Consider the following 20,487-nt stretch of genomic DNA (forward strand, 5'->3'; position numbering starts at 1 on the left):
TTTGCATGCATCCTTCCTCCTTATTCTCCAGAAAAAAAGAGAAAAAAATCAAAACCAAAAATGGTTTGCCACTGCATTTCCCAGAAAGCCCACCGCTTTGTCATTGCCTATTCATACAATGGAGATCTGACTCAGTGTGTACAAGAATTCCTAGCTACTCTGTTTTCAACAGTTTTGTGGGGACGGGCATTTCTTTGGCAATAGTGAATTACAGTAATCTGGAGGAATGTTGCCATTATCCTGAGCTTAAAAAGAGAACTTCACAAATTACTTCCCCAATGAAATCTTTGAAACATGCAATCAAAAGGCAGCGAAAAAGCAGTGTCCTACTGAGGTTTAACCAATATTAGCCTAGACTATCTATCATGATAAAATTAGGGTATTTTAAAAAGTCATTGTGCACATGTAAAAAGTAACTTTTTAAAATATCCTATTAAAGATGTTAATAAAAAAAGTTATTCCAACTCCTAGTTCTAGCACAATTAGAATTCATGGAATCATGGCTATACATATTGGTTTACAAGAAACAAAAGCACATTATTCTACACTTCTACAACTTATTTATATAACATAATCAATATTTTTCTTTCAGTAAGGCATACTAGTGCCTTCCCTATTTCCTCTGAAGCATCAATCCTTTGATTCATATATATTGATAATGGACATGCATTTAGGACAATACACAGTATTATCATTAATCTACTTTATAACTGGGGTTACAAAATAACTGCTGCTTTAAAGTGTGTGCCAGAGATGTGTGTGTATAGGGTACAGATCCTATTTATTTTAAGAAATTAATCTAGTTATATCTGATTCCAAAACATAGTTTCAATGTTTTTTTCCCATAAAACAGAGGACTGTAGTATTTTTAAGCTTCTCCGTGATTCAAGAATTATCCATCGTTATCTAGCGTGAAGTAGCATTGCAATTCTTTTTTTAAGAAAATAGCAGCCTTGAGGTACCCATAGTTATTTGTGAAAATTTAAATATGAAGATGCTATTGATTTCCTTCCTGTAAATAAATTATTTTGGCCAGATTACACTTAGAGTAACTGAAGTACTTAAAAGAACGTACAGTATGTCAAATATGCTGGCTCAAAAATACACTTTTGAAATGCCATTTAAAATTTTTTACTCTATCGTGTTTCCCCAAAAAGAAACCCAGGGCCTTATTTTCTTTTGACCCCCAAAATAAGTGCCTTATTTTCAAGGTGGTCTTATTATTTTTGAGGTGTAGGAGGCAAGCGTGGTCACCTCATGGCTGCTGCTGTGTTGTAATATTTTTGGGGAGGGCTTATTTTAGCCCATGCGCTCGAAGGCCCGATTGGGATTAGTATCCAGGGAGGTCTTATTTTCAGACAAACAGGGTATTTCAAATCAGTGATCTAAGTAGAAAGCAACTAGTAGCGCATATTAAAATCAACATTATCCAGAAAGGAAAATGAACTGAAAATTATACCTTTCTTTTCTGAATTTGACTTTCTACTATTAATAAATCTGGGGGTTTTGGAATCTCTATTTTTAGGAAGTAGAATTTTGACTAATATTAGGAATGAACTCAAAGCACCATAATACTTGTTAAATTGCAACAACTTTATCAGAGGCAAAGAGAGATTAACAGGATATTTCTCATGGCATTTATCACCCACACATAAACCACATTAGCGTGACTTCTGCTAATGACTCTTGTTTCATTGGAATGCCTGAGTGTATATTACAGTATTTCTGTATATGTTATGACTGAATCTGGGAAACCAATTTTATTGTTAACATATTGATGCCAATGAACAATAAAGACTCAAGGGTAACTTCCTTAAACAAGAGAAGAATGAGCATGGACATGTGGCCCCAGATTATCAGTCTGCCCTTGTTTCAACTGAGTCATGCTTACTGGATATTACATATTGCTTAAGTCTATGTCTTTCTGGATGCTATCTGACTTGTAAGAAATTAAAAGCGAAATGAAATCAAAGAGGAAACTGTTTCTAAAACAAATTGTCATCTGATAAACACAAAACTATATTAATGAAATATAAACTATTTTACAGAATTTATACATAACAGCTATAGCATCAATTCTCCAAAAATTCATAACGCATGAGTACAATTTGAACTACCAAATTCCTGAAGTTGTCATCTGACTTAAATTTAGAACAAAGTGAATATTATATACAATGAACATAACTCTAAAAGGAATTGGCTTAAGCCACAGGTGTCAAACTCGCCACGTCACATTGCCGTCACATGATGTTTTATGACGTTTCCCCCCTTCACGGAGCTGGGGTGGGTATGACATGTGCATGACACCTCGGGCCCACTGGCCACGGGTTTGACACTCCTCGTCAGTCTTAAGCAATCTGACTGTAATGCATCATAGAAAAGAACATGCAAATCAAATGGAAGCCTGTCTCCATATTCTTTTTTAAATGCTTTTATTTAGCCAATAACTTTTCATACAGAGGATAATATAAACATATCTTCTTAATTTCTGTATCATAGTAGGTAAAGTAAAGGTAAAAGTTCCCCTCGCACATATGTGCTAGTCGTTCCCAACTCTAGGGGATGGTGCTCATCTCCGTTTTAAAGCCGAAGAGCCAGCGCTGTCCAAAGATGTCTCCATGGTCATGTGGCCACCATGACTAAACACTGAAGGTGCCCGGAACGCTGTTACCTTCCCACCAAAGGTGATCCCTATTTTTCTACTTGCATTTTTACATGCTTTCGAACTGCTAGGTTGGCAGAAGCTGGGACAAGTAATGGGAGCTCACTAGGGATTTGAACCACCAAACTGCTGACTTTTCTGATCCACAAGCTCAGCATCTTAGCTACTGAGCCACCATGTCCCTATTTTGTATTATAGTACAAATATCTTTTTAGAGCCAATAATACAGACTTGCTTAAAATGCACAAACTGAATATTCTATTGAAAAATAAGGTTCACATGCAACTACCAGTATGTCCATGATAATGCATGAGCTAGAGGCTTCGATGGTTGCATAAAAGGACTTACCTTGAGAATATGTATTTTCCCTCATGAATGTACACATTTACAGCACAAAATCCCATCACAACTGTGAAAACAAGGTACATCCACAAGAAAAATCTTATTCCCATGAAATCAATTAAGAGTATGTATTAGAAAATCAGGCTGCTAGGTATCTTGGTGCTCCTATTCCAATTTGTGTGTAATCCCTCCAACCACTTTTACATGATTATACTCTTTATGACTTGGGATTCACCCAACAGGGGCCTATTAAGGAAATTTATAAATGCAAAAACATTGTTTATTGTTTCCATAGTGTACAACTTTAGGGGTAAAAATGTTTGCTTTCAAAATATTGAGTTTTACTACTGGCAAGGACCCAGAACATCTGCTGAGAAAATAAAGAACTAATGTGAAGGCAATGCACTTCCTGTAACACCAGCAAGTAATTTTTCCCAGATAATGCAAGACAAAGCATCAAGCATTATTCAGAAATCTTTCCTTCTTGAGAAAAAAGGAACTAGTTCAGTATGTGTGTTTTATGTGGTATAAAAATATTTTACATACAGTGTATTTATAAGCCAATTAACCCAGCAAGTCAAACTACTTCTCAGGTGCTGCTGGTAAAACAGAAGTTAAGGGAGTCAAAATTTTCACAATATCACTTTATAGACCAGGATGCTGATTAAGAAATTTAAGTAAATTAAACACCTTCACTCATTTAAAATTTGTGATGAAAAGCTTGTACATCTACACTTATAAGTTAGGAAATAGTTTTTATTGCTTTAGCATCTAATGATGTTGATAAACTCAGCTTCTTTCATCTTTCACATTTTTATTAGTTTATAAATTCAGCTTCTTAAGAATGAGGAAGATGACCCTGGTATTTGAAGGACTACTTCCACGGTGAAGTAATGCATAGCAGAAGAAGTTGTAAAGAATTAATAGGAACTTGCAAAGAAATTAAAAAGAACTTCCTATGAAGTTATAAAAGGTTCAAAAAAGCAATTTACAAAGAATTAAAAAGCAAGTTGTGGGTTTAGCGTTAGCAACTGTCTACAAAGTCAGGATATATCCTCTTCTCACTCTGCTGAACTACGTAAATGATTTCTGACATAGAATATAAACTCACAGGCCAAAATTCTACATACTTCAGATGTAGTAAGGTTGATAAAAATAATGCTCCACTGTCACCCTCACAAACTAATTCTTAAAATTATAGGGAAAGGAGACCATAAAATTAATAATTTTTCTCACTTAAGTATGATAACCAAGTGAATAAATCCAAGTATGCTCTTTCAATTACCTAAAATTTTAATTTAACTTCTGTAGTTTTAATGTTTGTTAGGAAACTTAACAGAATGACAGAGTTGGAAGGGACCTTGGAGGTCCTCCAGTCCAACCCCTGCTCAAGCAGGAAACCCCAACCATTTCAGACAAATGGTTGTCCAATCTCTTCTTTAAATGTTGTATTGGACCACCTACAACTTCTGGAGGCACGTCATTCCGTCGATTAATTTTTCTGTCAGGAAATTTCTCTTTATTTCTAGGTTGCTTCTCTCCTTGATTAGTTTCCATCCATTGTTTCTTCTCCTACCTTCAGGTGTTTTGGAGAATAGGTTGAGCTCCTCTTCTTTGTGGCAACCCCTGAGATATTGGAACACTGCTTAACACAAGTAAGAGCATCTTGCCAAACAATTAGAAAAACAACAGTAACCCACCAGAAAAATTCCAATAGCTGGTAAACCTACAATTGTGAAACGCAAAAATAAATGCAGAATTCTGCTCTGCAATATAAACCATTCGAAAATAGCTATTATTACAAGTACCTTGTTTTCCTGAAAATAAGACCTAGCCCCAAAATAAGCCCTGGCTTGATTTTCTTTCATATGCCCCCAATATAAGCCCTAATACCCACCACCAAATAAGCCCTAGTTAAGACCCCGCCTACTCTGTTGCATCTGGTTGCATGAGATGGGACGAGGCGCATAGGTAAATATCAAGCCACGGGTGGGGATGAGGGGGTGCTGCCCCACATGCCCCGCACTTGCTTACTTTACGATAATTGTAGCCAGGCCTCCAATGCCAACATCTGCCTCATTTTCCTGGCCCACTTCTTCTGCAGCCCCTGCCACCGCTCGCACGTGTCACCCCTGGCCTCCGTGTTGCCATCAGAAGCCTTCAGAAAAGCAGCCTCTGCAGCCAAGAAACTTAAGGAAAGGCCTCTGACGGTGGAATAGAGGCTGGGGGGGGGGGGGGAGATGCCACGCACGTCAATTCGGAGCTCGTTTCTTGGCTGCAGAGGCCTTTCCTGAAAGCTTCTGATGGCAAAATGGAGGCTGGTGGTGCCATGCGCAAGTGGCGGCAAACAGCTGCAGAAGAAGTGGGCTCTTGCTGGGTGGGGCTGTTGGTGCCGCCACTACTGCAGTGAGTGGAAAAGACATCCCCTGAAAATAAGACCTAATGCCTCTTTTGGAGGAAAAAAAAAATAACGGGTCTTATTTTCAATAGTATGTACCGTATATACTCGAGTATAGGCCGACCCGAATATAAGCCGAGGCACCTAATTTTACCACAAAAAACTGGAAAAGTTATTGACTCGAGTATAAGCCTAGGGTGGGAAATGCAGCAGCTACCGGTAAATTTCAAAAATAAAAATAGATACCAATAATGTTTTTGAATATTTATTTCAAAGAAAAACAGTAAACTAGCGGTGTATTCAATGAAATACTTCACTCACCTCATGATGCTGACGTCCCGCTGTGATGATGATGTCCCGTGCAGCCGCGGGAGCGATGTCCCGCCTCCTATGACACACGGCACAGTGATTCCTATCATTGGATCACTGTACCAGAGGAGGTGGGACATCGCTATGTGGCTGCTTGCCATAACAAGGAGGAGGTGGGACATCGTTGCAGAGCGGCAGGAGGGGGAGGAAGGGGAATCGTAAGACAGCCCTGCATTACATTAGAACGTGAGGAGGGGGGATGGTGCGGTGCGCGCTGCGCGGCAAACTGACACAGAGGGAGGGGAAACTCACAGGGGCACTGGGCCATTCACGAGTGTCACCCAGCGGCATGGCCCCGCCCCTTTTTCTCCTCCATTTCGGGCAAATTTTTCACTGACTCGAGTATAAGCCGAGGCGGCTTTTTTCAGCCCAAAAAGTGGGCTGAAAAACTAGGCTTATACTCGAGTATATACAGTAAACGATATAAATTATATTGGATGGCTCTAGTATGTCAAAAATAAGCAACATGAATCCTAAATTTAGAGATCAAGAAAATCATAGTAAGCAAAAACCATGTAAAAGCAAAATCCTCCAGACTGACTCAGTTCTAAAATAAAGGCCAAGCCGTTTCAGCAATATTTCATCAATGAACTCATGCTGTGGAGCATGGAGGTCATGCTGTGTTCTAGTGTTCCTCTCCTCATACTCCTCCAGCGATTGTCTCAATAAACCAAGATGAAAGGCCTCTGTAGCAATGGGAGGTGAAACCCTCTTAATATTATGAAGTATCTCTGCTCTACAGCAGAGCCTGTTCTATTTGAAGTGTCTTGTCTCAATTAGGAATGTTTCTAACTTGCATATTGTTGGACTTAGAAATACAAGCCTGAGGGGGTTACTCTGTTTGCCTCCAAAGAGAAGCAAATATTGTGGCTCTTCATATCCGCCTACAATTCTGATAATAATCTAAACTGGAAAAGAACGTCCTATGTCTTTCTCATGTAACCTACCCTATACCACTGACTTTCAAACTTACTTCTCCCCAGGCAGATCCTTCTCAACCTGGTTGCAAGTGACATCTAACAGAAGAAAAGGTTTCTTCACCGTCCACTGAGCCAGACCCCATCCTGTTTTAAGGGTTACTATTTCAATAGTTTTAGAAAAACTATACTTTGGGGCCCTAGAAGGCGAAGGGAGGAAAACCATCTTCCCAACTTCTTACTAACATCAGAATATTTTCATTGACAAGAGAACTGACAGATCAGAGGATTGACAACACAGGAGCTCTCAGGGATTGGACAGGAGAATTGACAGATCAGGAAGCTTGAAGCTTTAGGGAAACAAAGATGGATGCAGTTCAAATTCAAAAATACATTTAAATAATGGAGGAGACCTTTCAGCTAAGTGAGACTGGTGCCTAAACTAACCTATTGTATAGTTTCCACAGTGCCCCAGATATTACCACTGAAATAGGATAGAAAATCTGATTTGGTTTGGGTCCGTGATGGCGAATCTATGGCACGCGTGCCACAGGGGGCACGTGGAAGCCTCTATGCTGGCCCGCGAGCCGTCATCCTAGCTGAGTTTAATCGTGCATGTGCGTGCGCCTTCCACTGGCCATCTGATTTTTGGGTCTCTGCAGCATGTGTTGTTTAATCAAAATGCAGTTAAAACTCTATACAAGCCATCAAGAATATAACTATATACATCCAACAGGAACAGAGCAGGTAGAGGTAAATCCTAGAGAGGTAGGAAATACATCACTGAACAATGGAGATGAATGCTAGAGAGGAATAAAGCTGCTCATAAGGCCAACATGACATCTGTAACAGCGTACGCCTGCATTGGGGCAGGGAGAGCATGGGGGGTGGCGCCCCCCCACACTCCATTTTTGGTGCCAGCAGGCCCAAAACAGAGCAGGGGGATCTCACATGTATGCATGGGGGATGCGCAGGGGGTCACACGCCCATGCACAGGTGGCAGGATACACAGAAGGTCACTCATGCATTGTATTATGGGTGTGGGCACACACGCATGTGCACTGTCATACATGCATGTTTTCGGCACTTGAAGACAAAAATGTTTATTTTTTTTAGCCATCCCTGGTTTAGGTGGTAGTGGCAGGAGAAAAAGTATGTGTACGACCATTTAAGCATCCCCAATCGTCACGTAATCAAAATTCAGCTGCTTGGCAACTGACTCATATTTATGATGGCTAAAGTGTCCTGCAGTCATGTGATCATCTTTTGCGACCTTCTTGCAAATAAAGTCAATGAGGAGGTCAGATTCACTTAACAACTGTGTTAACTAACATAACAACTGCAGTGATTCAGTTAACTGTGGCAAGAAAGGTCATAACATGGGGCAAAATTCACTCAACAACTGCCTCTCTTATCAACAGAAATTTTGAGTTCAACTGTGGTTCTAAATCGAGGACTACCTGAATTACTGAATTGGTACTATTTGATCACCTTTTGTGACCTTCTGGCAAGCAAAGTCAATGGGGAAGCCAGATTCATTTAACAACTGTGTTACTAACTTAACAACTGCAAGTGAGTCTCTTAACAACTGTGGCAAGAAAAGTCGTAATCTGGGGCAAAGTTCACTTAACAGCTGTCTTGCTTAGCCACAGAATTTTTAGGTCAATTGTGGATGTAAGTTGAGGACTACCTGTATTACAGATTTGGTACTATCAAGCCAAACTGTGTGAAAACAACCAAACTCAGAGAGCACCAGGGACCCATCATTTCAAGCATGAGCTACAAATATTCTCCTCTACTGAAACTACGAAATGTGGCGGTACAGCGCCAATCTTATCTGGTTTTTAAAAGCTTAGCAGACTTTAGTTAGGAATAGACTAGATTGGACTGAAGTACTGAAAAAACATCCTGGAAAAGCCAGTGGAAACTATTTTTCTATTGCTGCCAAGAAACCACCTGGACATATCGAAGAAGTTATGAGAGAGTTCCACACTTAAGCACTGTTAACATCCCACATTTGAATAATCCAAAGCAAGAAAATATTATTGGGTGATCCTGGGCGCAAAAGTCTTTACTGTCATAGAAGCGGCAATAAAATGTACAAGAAATAAATTTGCTCTCACCAGCATCACATGGACACACTACTAAATAGGAATCTTAAAAACCATATTTCAAAAATCATGGAAATATAGAGTTAAAAGATACTTTGCAGGTCATTTAGCACAACCCTCTGTGCTTACTCAGTGCAGAATCCACTAGCATTGATCGGTGATATAGTTATCTGAAGATCTTTGGCAAAGGAGAATTCACTACTTCATGTGGTAGCCTGTCTCACTGACCAACAAGGACAGACATATCCTTTTCATGTGCATTACTGCCAAGCCAGGTTTCCCACATCCAATACTTGAGCTTTACATACTGTATCTCCCCCCCCCTCCCCAAATTCCAAGCTATTCATCTCAATTCACGGTTCTTCTCTAGGTTTTTTGGAACTTTCTCTCTCTTATCTAAAGTACTGGCCAGAACTTCTAATTTTGTACCATATGCAAACTTTACAAGTGGCCTTTCACAACTGTTTCATTAAATCACTGATAAAAATGCTGAACAGCATAGGGCCCAGGACACCATATTATAACCCTCCACACTTCTGCCCAAGCTGAAGTGGAGCCGTTCATGATGTGAACCCATCTACCAGGAGTATCATCCTGCCCATATTGTACCATTTTATTAAACAAAATATGAAGCAGTCTGTCAAAGACTTTGCTGAGGTCCAACTACATACCTAGCTCAATAGTAGCAATTGTGAGAGGGATCTTGGAGACCTAGTGGACAATCACTTAAATATGAGCCAGTGGTGTGCCGCAGCTGCCAAAAAAGCCAATGCAACCCTAGGCTGCATTAATGAGGGGATAGAATCAAGATCACATGAAGTGTTAATACCACTTTATAATGCCTTGGTGAGACCATATTCGGAATACTGCATTCAGTTTTGATTCCCACGATGTAGAAAAGATGTGGAGACTCTAGAAAGAGTGCAGAGAAGAGCAACAAAGATGATTAGGGGACAGGAAGCTAAAACATATAAAGAACGGTTGCTGGAACTGGGCATGTCTATTTTGATGAAAAGAAGGACTAGGAGAGACATGAGAGCAGTGTTCTGATATCTCAGGGGTTGCCACAAAGAAAAGGAAGTCAGCCTATTCTCCAAAGCAGCTGAAAGCAGGACAAGAAGCAATGGATGGGAATTAATCAAGGAAAGAAGCAACCTAGAATTAAGAAGAAATTTCCTGACAGTTAGAGCAATTAATCGGTGGAACAATTTGTCTCCAGAAATTTTGAATGTTCCAACACCGGACGTTTTAAAGAAGAGATTGGACAACCATTTGTCTGGAATGGTATAGGGCAGTGATGGCGAACCTATGACACGCGTGTCAGTGCTGACACGCGTAGCCATTTGGGGTGACACGCACAGGATTTCATGCGATTCATCCTCGGCTCCTGCACGGCCGCCAAGGATGAAAGAATCTGTGCTGGAGGAACGGGGGGGGGCGGGACGTGTGATCTCCCCCGCCCACACTCACTTACTGTATCGCCGCCGCCCCTTTCTGAGCGCAGGGGCTGCTGGTAAGGCGTGCGTGCCGTGCGCACACACGTCATCAGCGCGGCGAGGGAGGACCCGCAGGAGAGGAGCGCGGGAACAGTGCGCGCCTCTCTCCAGTCAGGCCGGCACAGAGAGTCTACTCCTGGGACTGTCGGTTACGACCGCACCACACTTATCTCAGTTCACGGCAGGGCTGTGGAGTCTGCTGCTTCCAGCTCCATGTCCTCATCAACATGCCGCTCCGGCCCGCCCCCGCTATGAATATTCATATTCTTCGCCCTCGCGTCACTAGGAATATTCATAGCAGGGGCGGGCTGGAGCGGCATGTTGATGAGGACGTGGAGCTGGAAGCAGCCGACTCCACAGCCCTGGTTCACGGCACCCCAAACAAGTTCAATAATATCAAGGGCAACATACGAAATCGACTGATGAACAAAGAAGTTACTAAGCAGGTATGTTAAATAATTTGTTTTTGGTTTATTAAATACAATTATATATTGCAATTATACATTTTTGTAGTTTAAACTATAAATTGCACAAAATTATGTTTTTGTCGAAGTGACACACAACGCAAGTTATGCTCGATTTTTTGCTGATTTTTGACACACCACGCCAAAAAGGTTGCCCATCACTGGTATAGGGCTTCCTACCTGAGCAGGGGGTTGGACTAAAAGGCTTCCAAGGTCTCTTCCAACTCATTCTGTTATTATTCTGTTATTATTATTAATCTCTATAAAAGAAAGCAATATGGTTAGATTAGCATGAACTGCTTGTGACACACCCACGCTGATACCTGTTATTGATAACAAGCTTGTAAAATACACACAAAGAAGCTGCTTGATAATAACCAGTTCTTGCCTAGTATAAATGTCAAACTTAGATTTGTAGTTCTCTACACCCTCCTTCCCCCTCTGGATAAGGACTAAGTATTATCTTGGGGGTGCAATGGCTCAGCGGTTAAAGGTGCTGAGCCTGTCAGCTGGAAAGAGCAATAGCAGTTAGACTTATCTACCCCTTCACAGTGCTTTATAGTCCTCTCTAAGGAGTTTAAAAAGTCAGCATATTACTCCCAACAATCTGGGTCCTCATTTTACCCACTTCGGAAGGATGGAAGGCTGAGCCAATCTTGAGGAGGTGACATTCGAATTGCCAAACTACAGGCAGCAAACAAAGCCGGCAGGCAGCAAACAAAGCCTGCAGTACTGCATTCTAACCACGGTGCTACCACAGAAAGCTGACAGCATGGATTAGACACTCAAGTGCCACACAACAGAGTGAACTCCTATTACTTGTACTAGCTCCAACCTAGCAATTCGAAAGCATGCAAATGCAAGTAGATAAATAGGCAACATTTCCGTGGGAAGGTAATAGTGTTCCATGCGTATAGCAAAGCTGGCCACATGACCACGGAAATTGTCTTTGGACAACACTGACTCCCTCAGCTAAGATATGGAGATGAGCATGTTCCCTCTTTATCTTTACTTATCTTTAAGTATTATCTTAACTTCAACTTGTCTATCTTCAGCTCAGTTCCCTCATTCCCCCAATGATATGACCAACAAGGGCACCATCTCCCTTGTGAGAGAAGATAAACAGGAAATAGGAGTGAAGAACACTTGCCTTCACAATCATCAATTAGCAGTTCATTTCTTTCACCTTGCAATGGACTGTAGTGGATAAAGAGAATGGCCTTGAAGGACAGAGGGAAGATTCATTACCAGGGTAACAATCAGATGAAGAAAATCTGACCCCAGGCCAAATAAATTATGAAAATGCCTCAGACAAGCCCAATATGACAGTGCCCTCCCACCCCCATTCTCATGAAAACAAAAGCAAGAAGATAGATAACACATTCAGATTTGTAAGATTTTGTTCCTATAGTGGTTCTAATAAAAATAGCTTACATCTGCATGATCCTGGCTTTCTTTTACCTGATAGGGCTGATGTGGACTTGCAGTATACCATCCTTGCCTTTCCTTTTATTTTCAACAAAAACTGGGGGGGGAAACCTTTTTGCTGTTTTTGATATCTCATTCTGAGTTTTAGCCTGAAAGAACTTCAACAGCAGCAGTCACCAATCTTTTCGGCTCCACAGATTGGCGATGACAGCAAGGGAGAGAGGATGGTTTTGTGCACACAACCTAATTCTGCACCTGGGCTTATAAAACTTTACATACTCACCCCCACTTATACTGTCCAATTCCCAATGGGGCACAGACCAGTACCAGTCAGTGCAGCAGGGATCGGGGACCTCAATTCTACAGCTTCAGAAAGACTACTTTCATCTGCTGTCCAGAGATTCAACAATACTTTTGGGTATATCATTTGAAGATGGCAAGGAAGTAACAGGCAGTAGAGAGAAAGCAAGAGCTGTTTAATTCATTTTTTGCATCAGTCTTCACGCAAAAAGAACTATAGCCCAACCTACCAAAAACCAAACTGTAAAAGACAAACTATAAATAAAAATTAAAATAAGCAAGAAAATAATTAGAGGACACCTATCTGATCTTTATGAATATAAATCACCGGGACCTGATGGGTTTATATCCCAGAGTTCTGAAGGAGCTGGCAGATGGTATCTCAGATATCCTATATCTTTCAAAAGCCCTGGAACACCAAGGAATTTTACCCAAGGATTGTAAGAGAGCTGATGTGGTTCCCATCGTAAAAAAAAAGGGGGGGGGAATAACAGACCCCAGAAATTGCAGACCAATCAGCCTAACATCAATACCTGGGAAGATACTGGAAAAAATAATAAAACAAATCTGTGAACATCTGGAAACAAATAAAATTATAACTAAAAGCCAGCATGGGTTTGTTAAAAACAAATCATGTCAAATCAATCTTATTTCATACTTTGACCATCAAAATGCTATGGACATAGTATACTTAGACTTCAGCAAGGCATTCAACAAAGTAGACCACACCCTACTTCTTGGTAAGCTAGAAAAATGTGGGATAGTCAACTTCACCACCAGATGGATTTGTAACTGCCTGACAAACCATACTCAACTAATAATCCTTAATGGCACTATATCTACTTAGAGGGAAGTAAGTAGTGGGGTTCCATCTTAGGCCCAGTACTCTTCAATATCATCATAAATGACTCAGATGAGGGAATAGAAAGGGAACTCATCACATTTGCAGAAGACACTAAGCTGGCAGGAATAGCCAACATTCTTGAAGACAACCCCAGGATCTAAAAAGATCTTGACAGACTTGAACAATGGGCCCTATCCAACAACATGAAATTTAATATGGAGAAAAGCAAGGTTTTACACTTAGGCAGGAAAAACCAAAGGTATAAGTACACGTTAGGTGAAATCTGGTTCAAAAACTATAACTGTGAGAGGAACCTTAGAGTCCTAGTGGACGATCACTTAAATATGAGGCAGCAGTCTGCGGCAGCAATCAAAAATGCTAATACAATCCTTGGTTGTATAAACAAAGGCATAAAATCAAAATCATGTGAAGTATTATTACCGGTGCATAAAGCCTTAGTAAGGACACACTGGGAATACTGCATCCAGTTTTGGTCACATTACAAAAATGATGTTGAGACTTTGGAAAAAGTGTCAAGAACAGCAACTAAGATGATTAAACGCCTGGAGATTAAAACATATGAAGTTGCAGGATTTGAGTTTGGCTAGTATAGAGAAAAGAAGGACTAGGGGTGACATGATAGCAGTATTCCAGCATTTGAGTGGTTGCCACAAAGAGGAGGTCAACTTATTTACCAAAGGACCTGTAGGCATGACAAGAAACAAGAAAATGGATGGAAACTAATCAAGGAGAGAAACAACCTGGAACTAAGGAGAAATTTCCTAACAGTGTGGACAATTAACCAGTGAAATAGCTTGCCTTCAGAAGTCATAGGTGCTTCATTGCTGGAGGTTTTTAAGAAGAGATTGGACAGTCACTTATCTGAAATGGTATAGGGCAGAGATGGCGAACCTTTTTTGGCTTGTGTGCCATAAGTAGGGGGAGCGCAGGGGGGGTCGTGCGTGGGCGTGCCGCACCCATAATGCAATGCACGACTCCCCAGTGCACATGTGCACATGAGAGGTGCTTCCCCCCCCCCTCCATTGTTTGCATGCCCTGCCCCGGAAGCCCTCCGGAGGTTCAGGGACCTTCAGGAAGCCTCCAGAGGGCAAAAAAGGACCCTATGAGCAAACCGGAAGTCACTTCCGGTTTGCTCGTAGGTTCGGTTTAAGCCCTCCAGAAGCTTCAGGGACCTCCAGGAGGCTTCCCTGAAGCCTCTGGAGGACTTAAACCAACCCTACGAGCAAACTGGAAGTCAGTTCCTGAACATCCGGTTTGCCCATAGGGCCGGGGTTTTTTTTTGTGCTCCGGAGGCTTCAGGGAAGCTCCTGAAGCCTCTGGAGGGCCTCGAGGGAGGGGAGCTCTTTTCGCCTTCCCCAGGCTCCTATAAAGCCTCTGGAGCCTGGGAAGGGCAAAAAATGCCTTTAAAAAAGGCTGAACTCAGCTGGCCAGCATGTGCCATAGGTTCGCCATCCCGGGTATAGGGTCTCCTGCTTGAACAGGAGGTCGAACTAGAAAACATCTAAGGTCCCTTTCAGCTCTATTCTGGTTGGTTGGTTGGTTGGTTGATTGATTGGTTGATTGATTGATTGACCGCACATGAACCAAAAAGAAATAATAAGGTAGTTTTTAGTGGATTTGAGTAATTTGGGTGACTTCTTCATCATGTTCTGTATATAGATACCTGGAAATCAGCACACCTCACACAACATCACTTCTGCATACAGCTACCCCATATCAAGGAACCCTGACATTCCTTTTTTTTTCAAAGCAATTCTTGGTTTTTTTTAAAATCAATGACAGACCCAGTGTCTCCTACAATGTTTTTGACCTGGTTTGCCAGGTGGCTGTCAATTCTCATGTCTAGGAACCTATCATCTTCCCTAATACAATACAATGTAGCAACTCTCTAATGTCCTTTAGAGTTTGCTCCAATAAGCTTTTTTGCATATATTTTGGAGGTCACAATAATTTTTCCTCCCTGCCTTACCTACCAACGCTCCTAATGCACATTAATCTTATGTTTGCTTAATCTGGCTATAAGCTTCCAGGATTTGCTTCTTTAATGCAAAACAGAATGGACTTGATTTCCTTTTAATTTTCATGGCATGTCCAAGTTTATTTTTGAGACTTAGAGGAAGTAGCAAAGCCTCATGTCTTTCAGGCATCTTCTTGTTATACTTTTCCCCAAGTTCATATAAAGGAAGACATTGAAACTTTTCATAAAAATGTTTCGACATAACAGAAGTCCTGGAAACATGTAAGGGTGGGACACACTCAGAATATTCAAGTTTTAAAGTTATTAAAGAGGAGGGAAGGAAGATAGAGAGGAGGAGAGGAAGATGGAAGGGAGAAGGAGAGAAAGAGAGAAGGGGAAGAGGAAGAGAGGAGGAGGGGAGAGGTAAGGGAAGAAGGAAGGGAAGAAGGAAGGGAAAGGAAGAAGGAAGGAAGTAGAGAAGGGAAGGAGGTAGAAAATAAAGGGAGAGGTGGTGTCAAAACAGGCGAGGGATGGTAAACAAAGCAACCCAAATGGAATATTATAATTCTATAAATGGAATGACAAATGTATAAGAACCATGAATGTAAAAGAAGAAGAATAACTATGTGAATGTATACCTATAATTGTATATAGAGAACAAAAAATAAAAAAGTTTATATTAAAAAAAGAATATTAAAGTTTGGAACTGTAGTAAATTGATATAGCAAGTATTATTTATTAAAATGTGACTATATTCTGAACCTAAATTACTAATAAGTAATTTGACCAATTTACATCAATTAGTAAAAGAATTAAAAGAATCAAAATAAAATATTTCTGAGAAAAAAACTTTCAAACTAATTAAAGTTGTACAAGTCATTTAGGAAAACCTGAAACTAATTTTAAAAAATGCAGATGACATTGTAGAAGTTTGGACAGTTTTTATTTTTACCTGTGCAATTCTAATGGTAGGCTTTACACTAAATTTGTGCTTCCCCTCCCCATTATGAAGGAAATGAGCTCATCCATTTTCAAAGGTCCTATTGGAGAGGGACCACAAAAAATCAGCCAAGAACGGCACAAACTGGGCATATTTTAGCACAGCACATTAAGCAAACCAGTCTTGGTAATCAGTTTATGGTTCAGCGTATTGTAAGACCACCACCCCTCTCCCCAATGTAGGCTTTATATATCAGAATAACAGAGTCGGAAGGGACCTTGGAGGTCTTCTAGTCCAAACGCCTGCTCAAGTAGGAGACCCTATATCAGGGGTGAAATTCAGCAGGTTCTGATAGGTTCTGGAAAACCGATAGCAGAAATTTTGAATAGTTGGGAAAACTGGCAAATGCCATCTCTGGCTGGCCCCAGAGTGGGGAGGGAATAATGGAGATTTTACAGTATTCTTTCCCTGCCACGCCCACCATGCCACGCCCACCAAGCCCTTAAAAAAATGAATTTCACCACTGCCCTATAGCATTTTAGACCAACGGCTGTCCAATCTCTTGTTAAAAGCATCCAACGATGAAGACACCTATAACCTCTAAAGGCAAACCGCTCCGCCGGATTCATTGTTCTAGCTGTCAGTGGATTCCTCCTTATTTCTAGCCTGGATCGATGGAACCCAAGCAAGCAACTTGAACAAATCCGTCTAGAAATCAAGTCCTTTTTCTCCTCTTACATAAAACAATCGCTTCTTAGGCCAGCCTACGGTTGCTTCAGATCAACTTCACCCAACAATCCAGGATGCTCCAAAAGGACAGAATTGCAGCTTCTACCAACAACAGATGCGCAACCCAACATTAGAGATCAAAGAAGCTGCAAATCCTACACACACTTCGAGGACGCGCGCCCATTGCAGACTTCCAACTGCATCGGTCCCCACGTGGGTTTCTCCCGACTCGGCCCAAGCCACGGCATCTCACTGATTTACTGCATCCAGTGGGAATGCAGGTGAATTATGAGCGGACGGAAAGGAGACTTCCCGGAGCGCAAAAAGGCGAAGATCCAGCGGCGCCCGCGCAGGCTTTTAGCCGCTCGTCTTCCTCCTCACCTGCGAGCGCTGCCTTCGCGGCCTCGGCTCAGACGATCCGAGAGCCTGCCCAAAAAGGCCGCCAGAGACGGCCTCCCGCGGGGCAAACAATCCAGCAACCGCCGCCAGAGCGCGGGAGCCGCCGCAACTACGGCCGCTGCCGCCATGGAAACACGGCCGCTTCTGTTTCCGGGGGTTGAAGCTCCGCCGGTTCCGCTTCCGGTCGTGGGGGTGGAAGGCTTTGAGACAAAGGCGAAAAGGTGGGGGGAGCTCAGCGTTAGGATTAGAATTCGGATAACAGAGTTAGAAGGGACCTTGGAGATTTTCTAGTCCAACCCCCTGCTCAGGCAGAAAACCCTGAACCCATTTCAAACAAGTGGCTGTCCATCTTCTTCAAAATCTTCAGTGACAAAGAGCACCCACAACTTCTGAATCCAAGACATTCCACTGATAAATTCAGAAATCTTCAAACTTTGCAACTTTAAGGCTTGTGGACTTCAACTCCCAGAATTCTCCAACCAGCATCTGTTCCACGAGTTGCAAAGTTTGGGGAGCCCTGGGTTAATTGTTCTAAGTGTCAGGAAATTTCTCTTTAGTTTTAAGTTGTTTCCTTGATTAGTTGCCACCCATTGCTTCTTGTCCTGCCTTCAGGTGCTTTGGAGAATAGTTTGACTCCCTCTTCTTTGTAGCAACCCCTGAGATATCGGAATATTGCTATCATGTCTCCCCTAGTCCTTCTTTTCATCAAAATAGACATACCCAGTTCCAGCAACCGTTCTTTCTATGTTTTAGGTTCCAGTCTACTAATCATCTTTGTTGCTCTTCTCTAGATTATCAACATCTTTTTTTACATGGTGGCGAGACCAAAACTGGATGCAATATTTCAAATATGGTCTCACCAAGGCATTATAAAGTGGTATTAACACTTCACGTGATTTTGATTCTATCCCTCTCAATGCAGCCTAGGACTGTGTTGACTTTTTGGGCAGCTGCTTGTTCAGACTAGTTCCAGCTCGAGTTGTGTTTCATCATAAAGCCATGAAGTAGTAGCACTACTAATACTATACATGATCCAGTCTGGATTAGATATCGAGGCAGATAATAGTAGAGACCCTCAAGTCACCCACCTATTCACTGTCAACCCAACCTATCTGACACATCCTCTTTGAATTCCCGGAGAAAAGATACGCTATAAATCTAACACACATACTGGAATTGGCTTTTATTTTAAGACAATATCTCTGCAACTAACCAAGGGCTAATCCAAGGCTACTTTACTTGAGTTGCAGAAATCAGGAGATAGGCAGCTGACTCTGGGATAATAAGAGTTGTCTGGATTGTTATAGTCCAAATCTGATAGCAGCAGCCTAATCTTAATTATTGAGTACAGTAAGTCAAGGACAATCTGTATAATTTGGCCCTAAAAAAATGTCTATAGAGTTGTGCTGTACTGCATTGTACCATACATTTTAAAGATCCAATCTGAGTATTATTACAGATGCTGAGTTGAGGGAATTGAAAACTAAGCAAAATGGTTTTGGTCCTCCCCCCCCCCCAGTCCGTATATTACACACATACAGTAATGATTTCAGAGATTAAGTACATATCTCTATGTTTTACAGAACTAAATTGACTGAAATTATAGATTAAATTATAGGAAATTATAGATTAAAAAGTTTTTTTTACTTCATAGTCATTCCCACTTAAGTCAATTGTGCTTATTCTTATAAATGCATAGAACATAGCAGTGATAGAAACCCAAGTGTTTTTTTAATAAATTTGAATAATGTCAATCAGCATAATGAATGGGAGTTGTAGTTCAAAATATCTAGAAACTATGAATTGCATTTAATCTTGATGTTGAGCATTAAGAAATGAAACTAGGTCAGAATTACTAAAAAGCTTATGAGTACCACAAACCCCTGTACTAGCCTCTTCAATGTATGTGGAAGTATTAAACAGAAGCCATATCTCCAATTTATGAATTGGAAATTCCAAATTAGAAGGTTATGACAAAGCATAAATTGCCATTGTTTGAACTTGTCTATTAGACTGAAGACAAAAATGATAACATGTATATTGCATGCTTTTGGAACTACTAGTATTCATTCAGCAACCATTCATTCAGCAGCTGTTCAAAGTTACAGCAGCTCCAACTAAGAGGAACTTACAATTGGCCCACAAAGTTGTGGCTGTTGCAGTACTCCCAAGTCAGGTGATCACAACCCAATCGATCAACTGATTACATCGCAGCAAGTCACAGTCACATGAAAATAATTTCTGATGTTCTCTACTGGCTTCCCAGGAGGGGAACTAAGAAAATCAAATGCAAGACACATGGTTGTTGTTTTTTTCTTTGTTCAGTTTATTCAGTCAGAGACAAAGAAGGGAAAATTAGAGAACTTAAACCCTTTTGAAATTATACTGGGTCGCTGCCGGTTCTGTGACCAAGGCAAAAATACCACTACCGGTTTGGCCGAACCTGGCCGAACCGGGAGCAACCCACCTCTGCAACAGGTACATAGAAATGAACTATATTTATTTATCATTCAAAAGAGACAGAAAAGCTAAGGGGGAAAACAAAAAGATCAGAACATATCCTCTCCAGCAGCCAATACCCATAGAAGCAGGGATTAACCCCCTTAAACAATCAATCAAGCAGAAAACAATAGCCTAATCAAAGAACTGCTAAGGAGAAACCACACAAACCCCACCGAAACAGGCAAGGCAAGTTTCTGTTTATAAATAGGGGAAAAAACCAGTGGTGGGTTGCTCTTACTGTCGCTACCGGTACGCTGATCGCAGTCTGTTCATGCACAAACCGGACATGCACTATGCATGCACCTGATGAGCGCTACGCACACATGTGCAATCCACCGCCCCTGCGACAACCAGCTGTTTGTTGGGGCTCGCGCAGGCACCGCATGCTGTGTACTTGCACACTTTGCCATTTGCCACAAAAACAGCTATAGAGCGCGGGCGGGTGGGTGGGCCAAACAAGCCACTGTACCGGTATGCTCTCAGCTGCTCCCGACCACTACCGGTACGGCCATACCAGGCCGTACCCGCAGCAACCCACCTCTGGAATAAACCCCATGCTCACTAGCACTGATGATGCTACCTAGTCAGATAATGAAACATCTGTAAGC

At 41.5% G+C, this 20,487-nt stretch overlaps 1 protein-coding gene across 1 annotated transcript in view; it reads right to left on the reverse strand.

Moving 5' to 3' along the window:
• Positions 1-17,512, reverse strand: part of PGS1 (phosphatidylglycerophosphate synthase 1) — a 44,470-nt gene extending 26,958 nt beyond the window's left edge. Inside the window, 1 exon segment of the mRNA XM_032209609.1 lies at positions 17,360-17,512. Within this exon segment, the coding sequence (XP_032065500.1) occupies positions 17,360-17,505 (146 nt within the window). The 5' untranslated portion in view covers positions 17,506-17,512.
• Positions 17,513-20,487: the final 2,975 nt, after the last annotated feature.

This window comes from Thamnophis elegans, chromosome 2 (assembly GCF_009769535.1).
Source record: "Thamnophis elegans isolate rThaEle1 chromosome 2, rThaEle1.pri, whole genome shotgun sequence".
NCBI classification, from domain to species: Eukaryota; Metazoa; Chordata; class Lepidosauria; order Squamata; family Colubridae; genus Thamnophis; species Thamnophis elegans.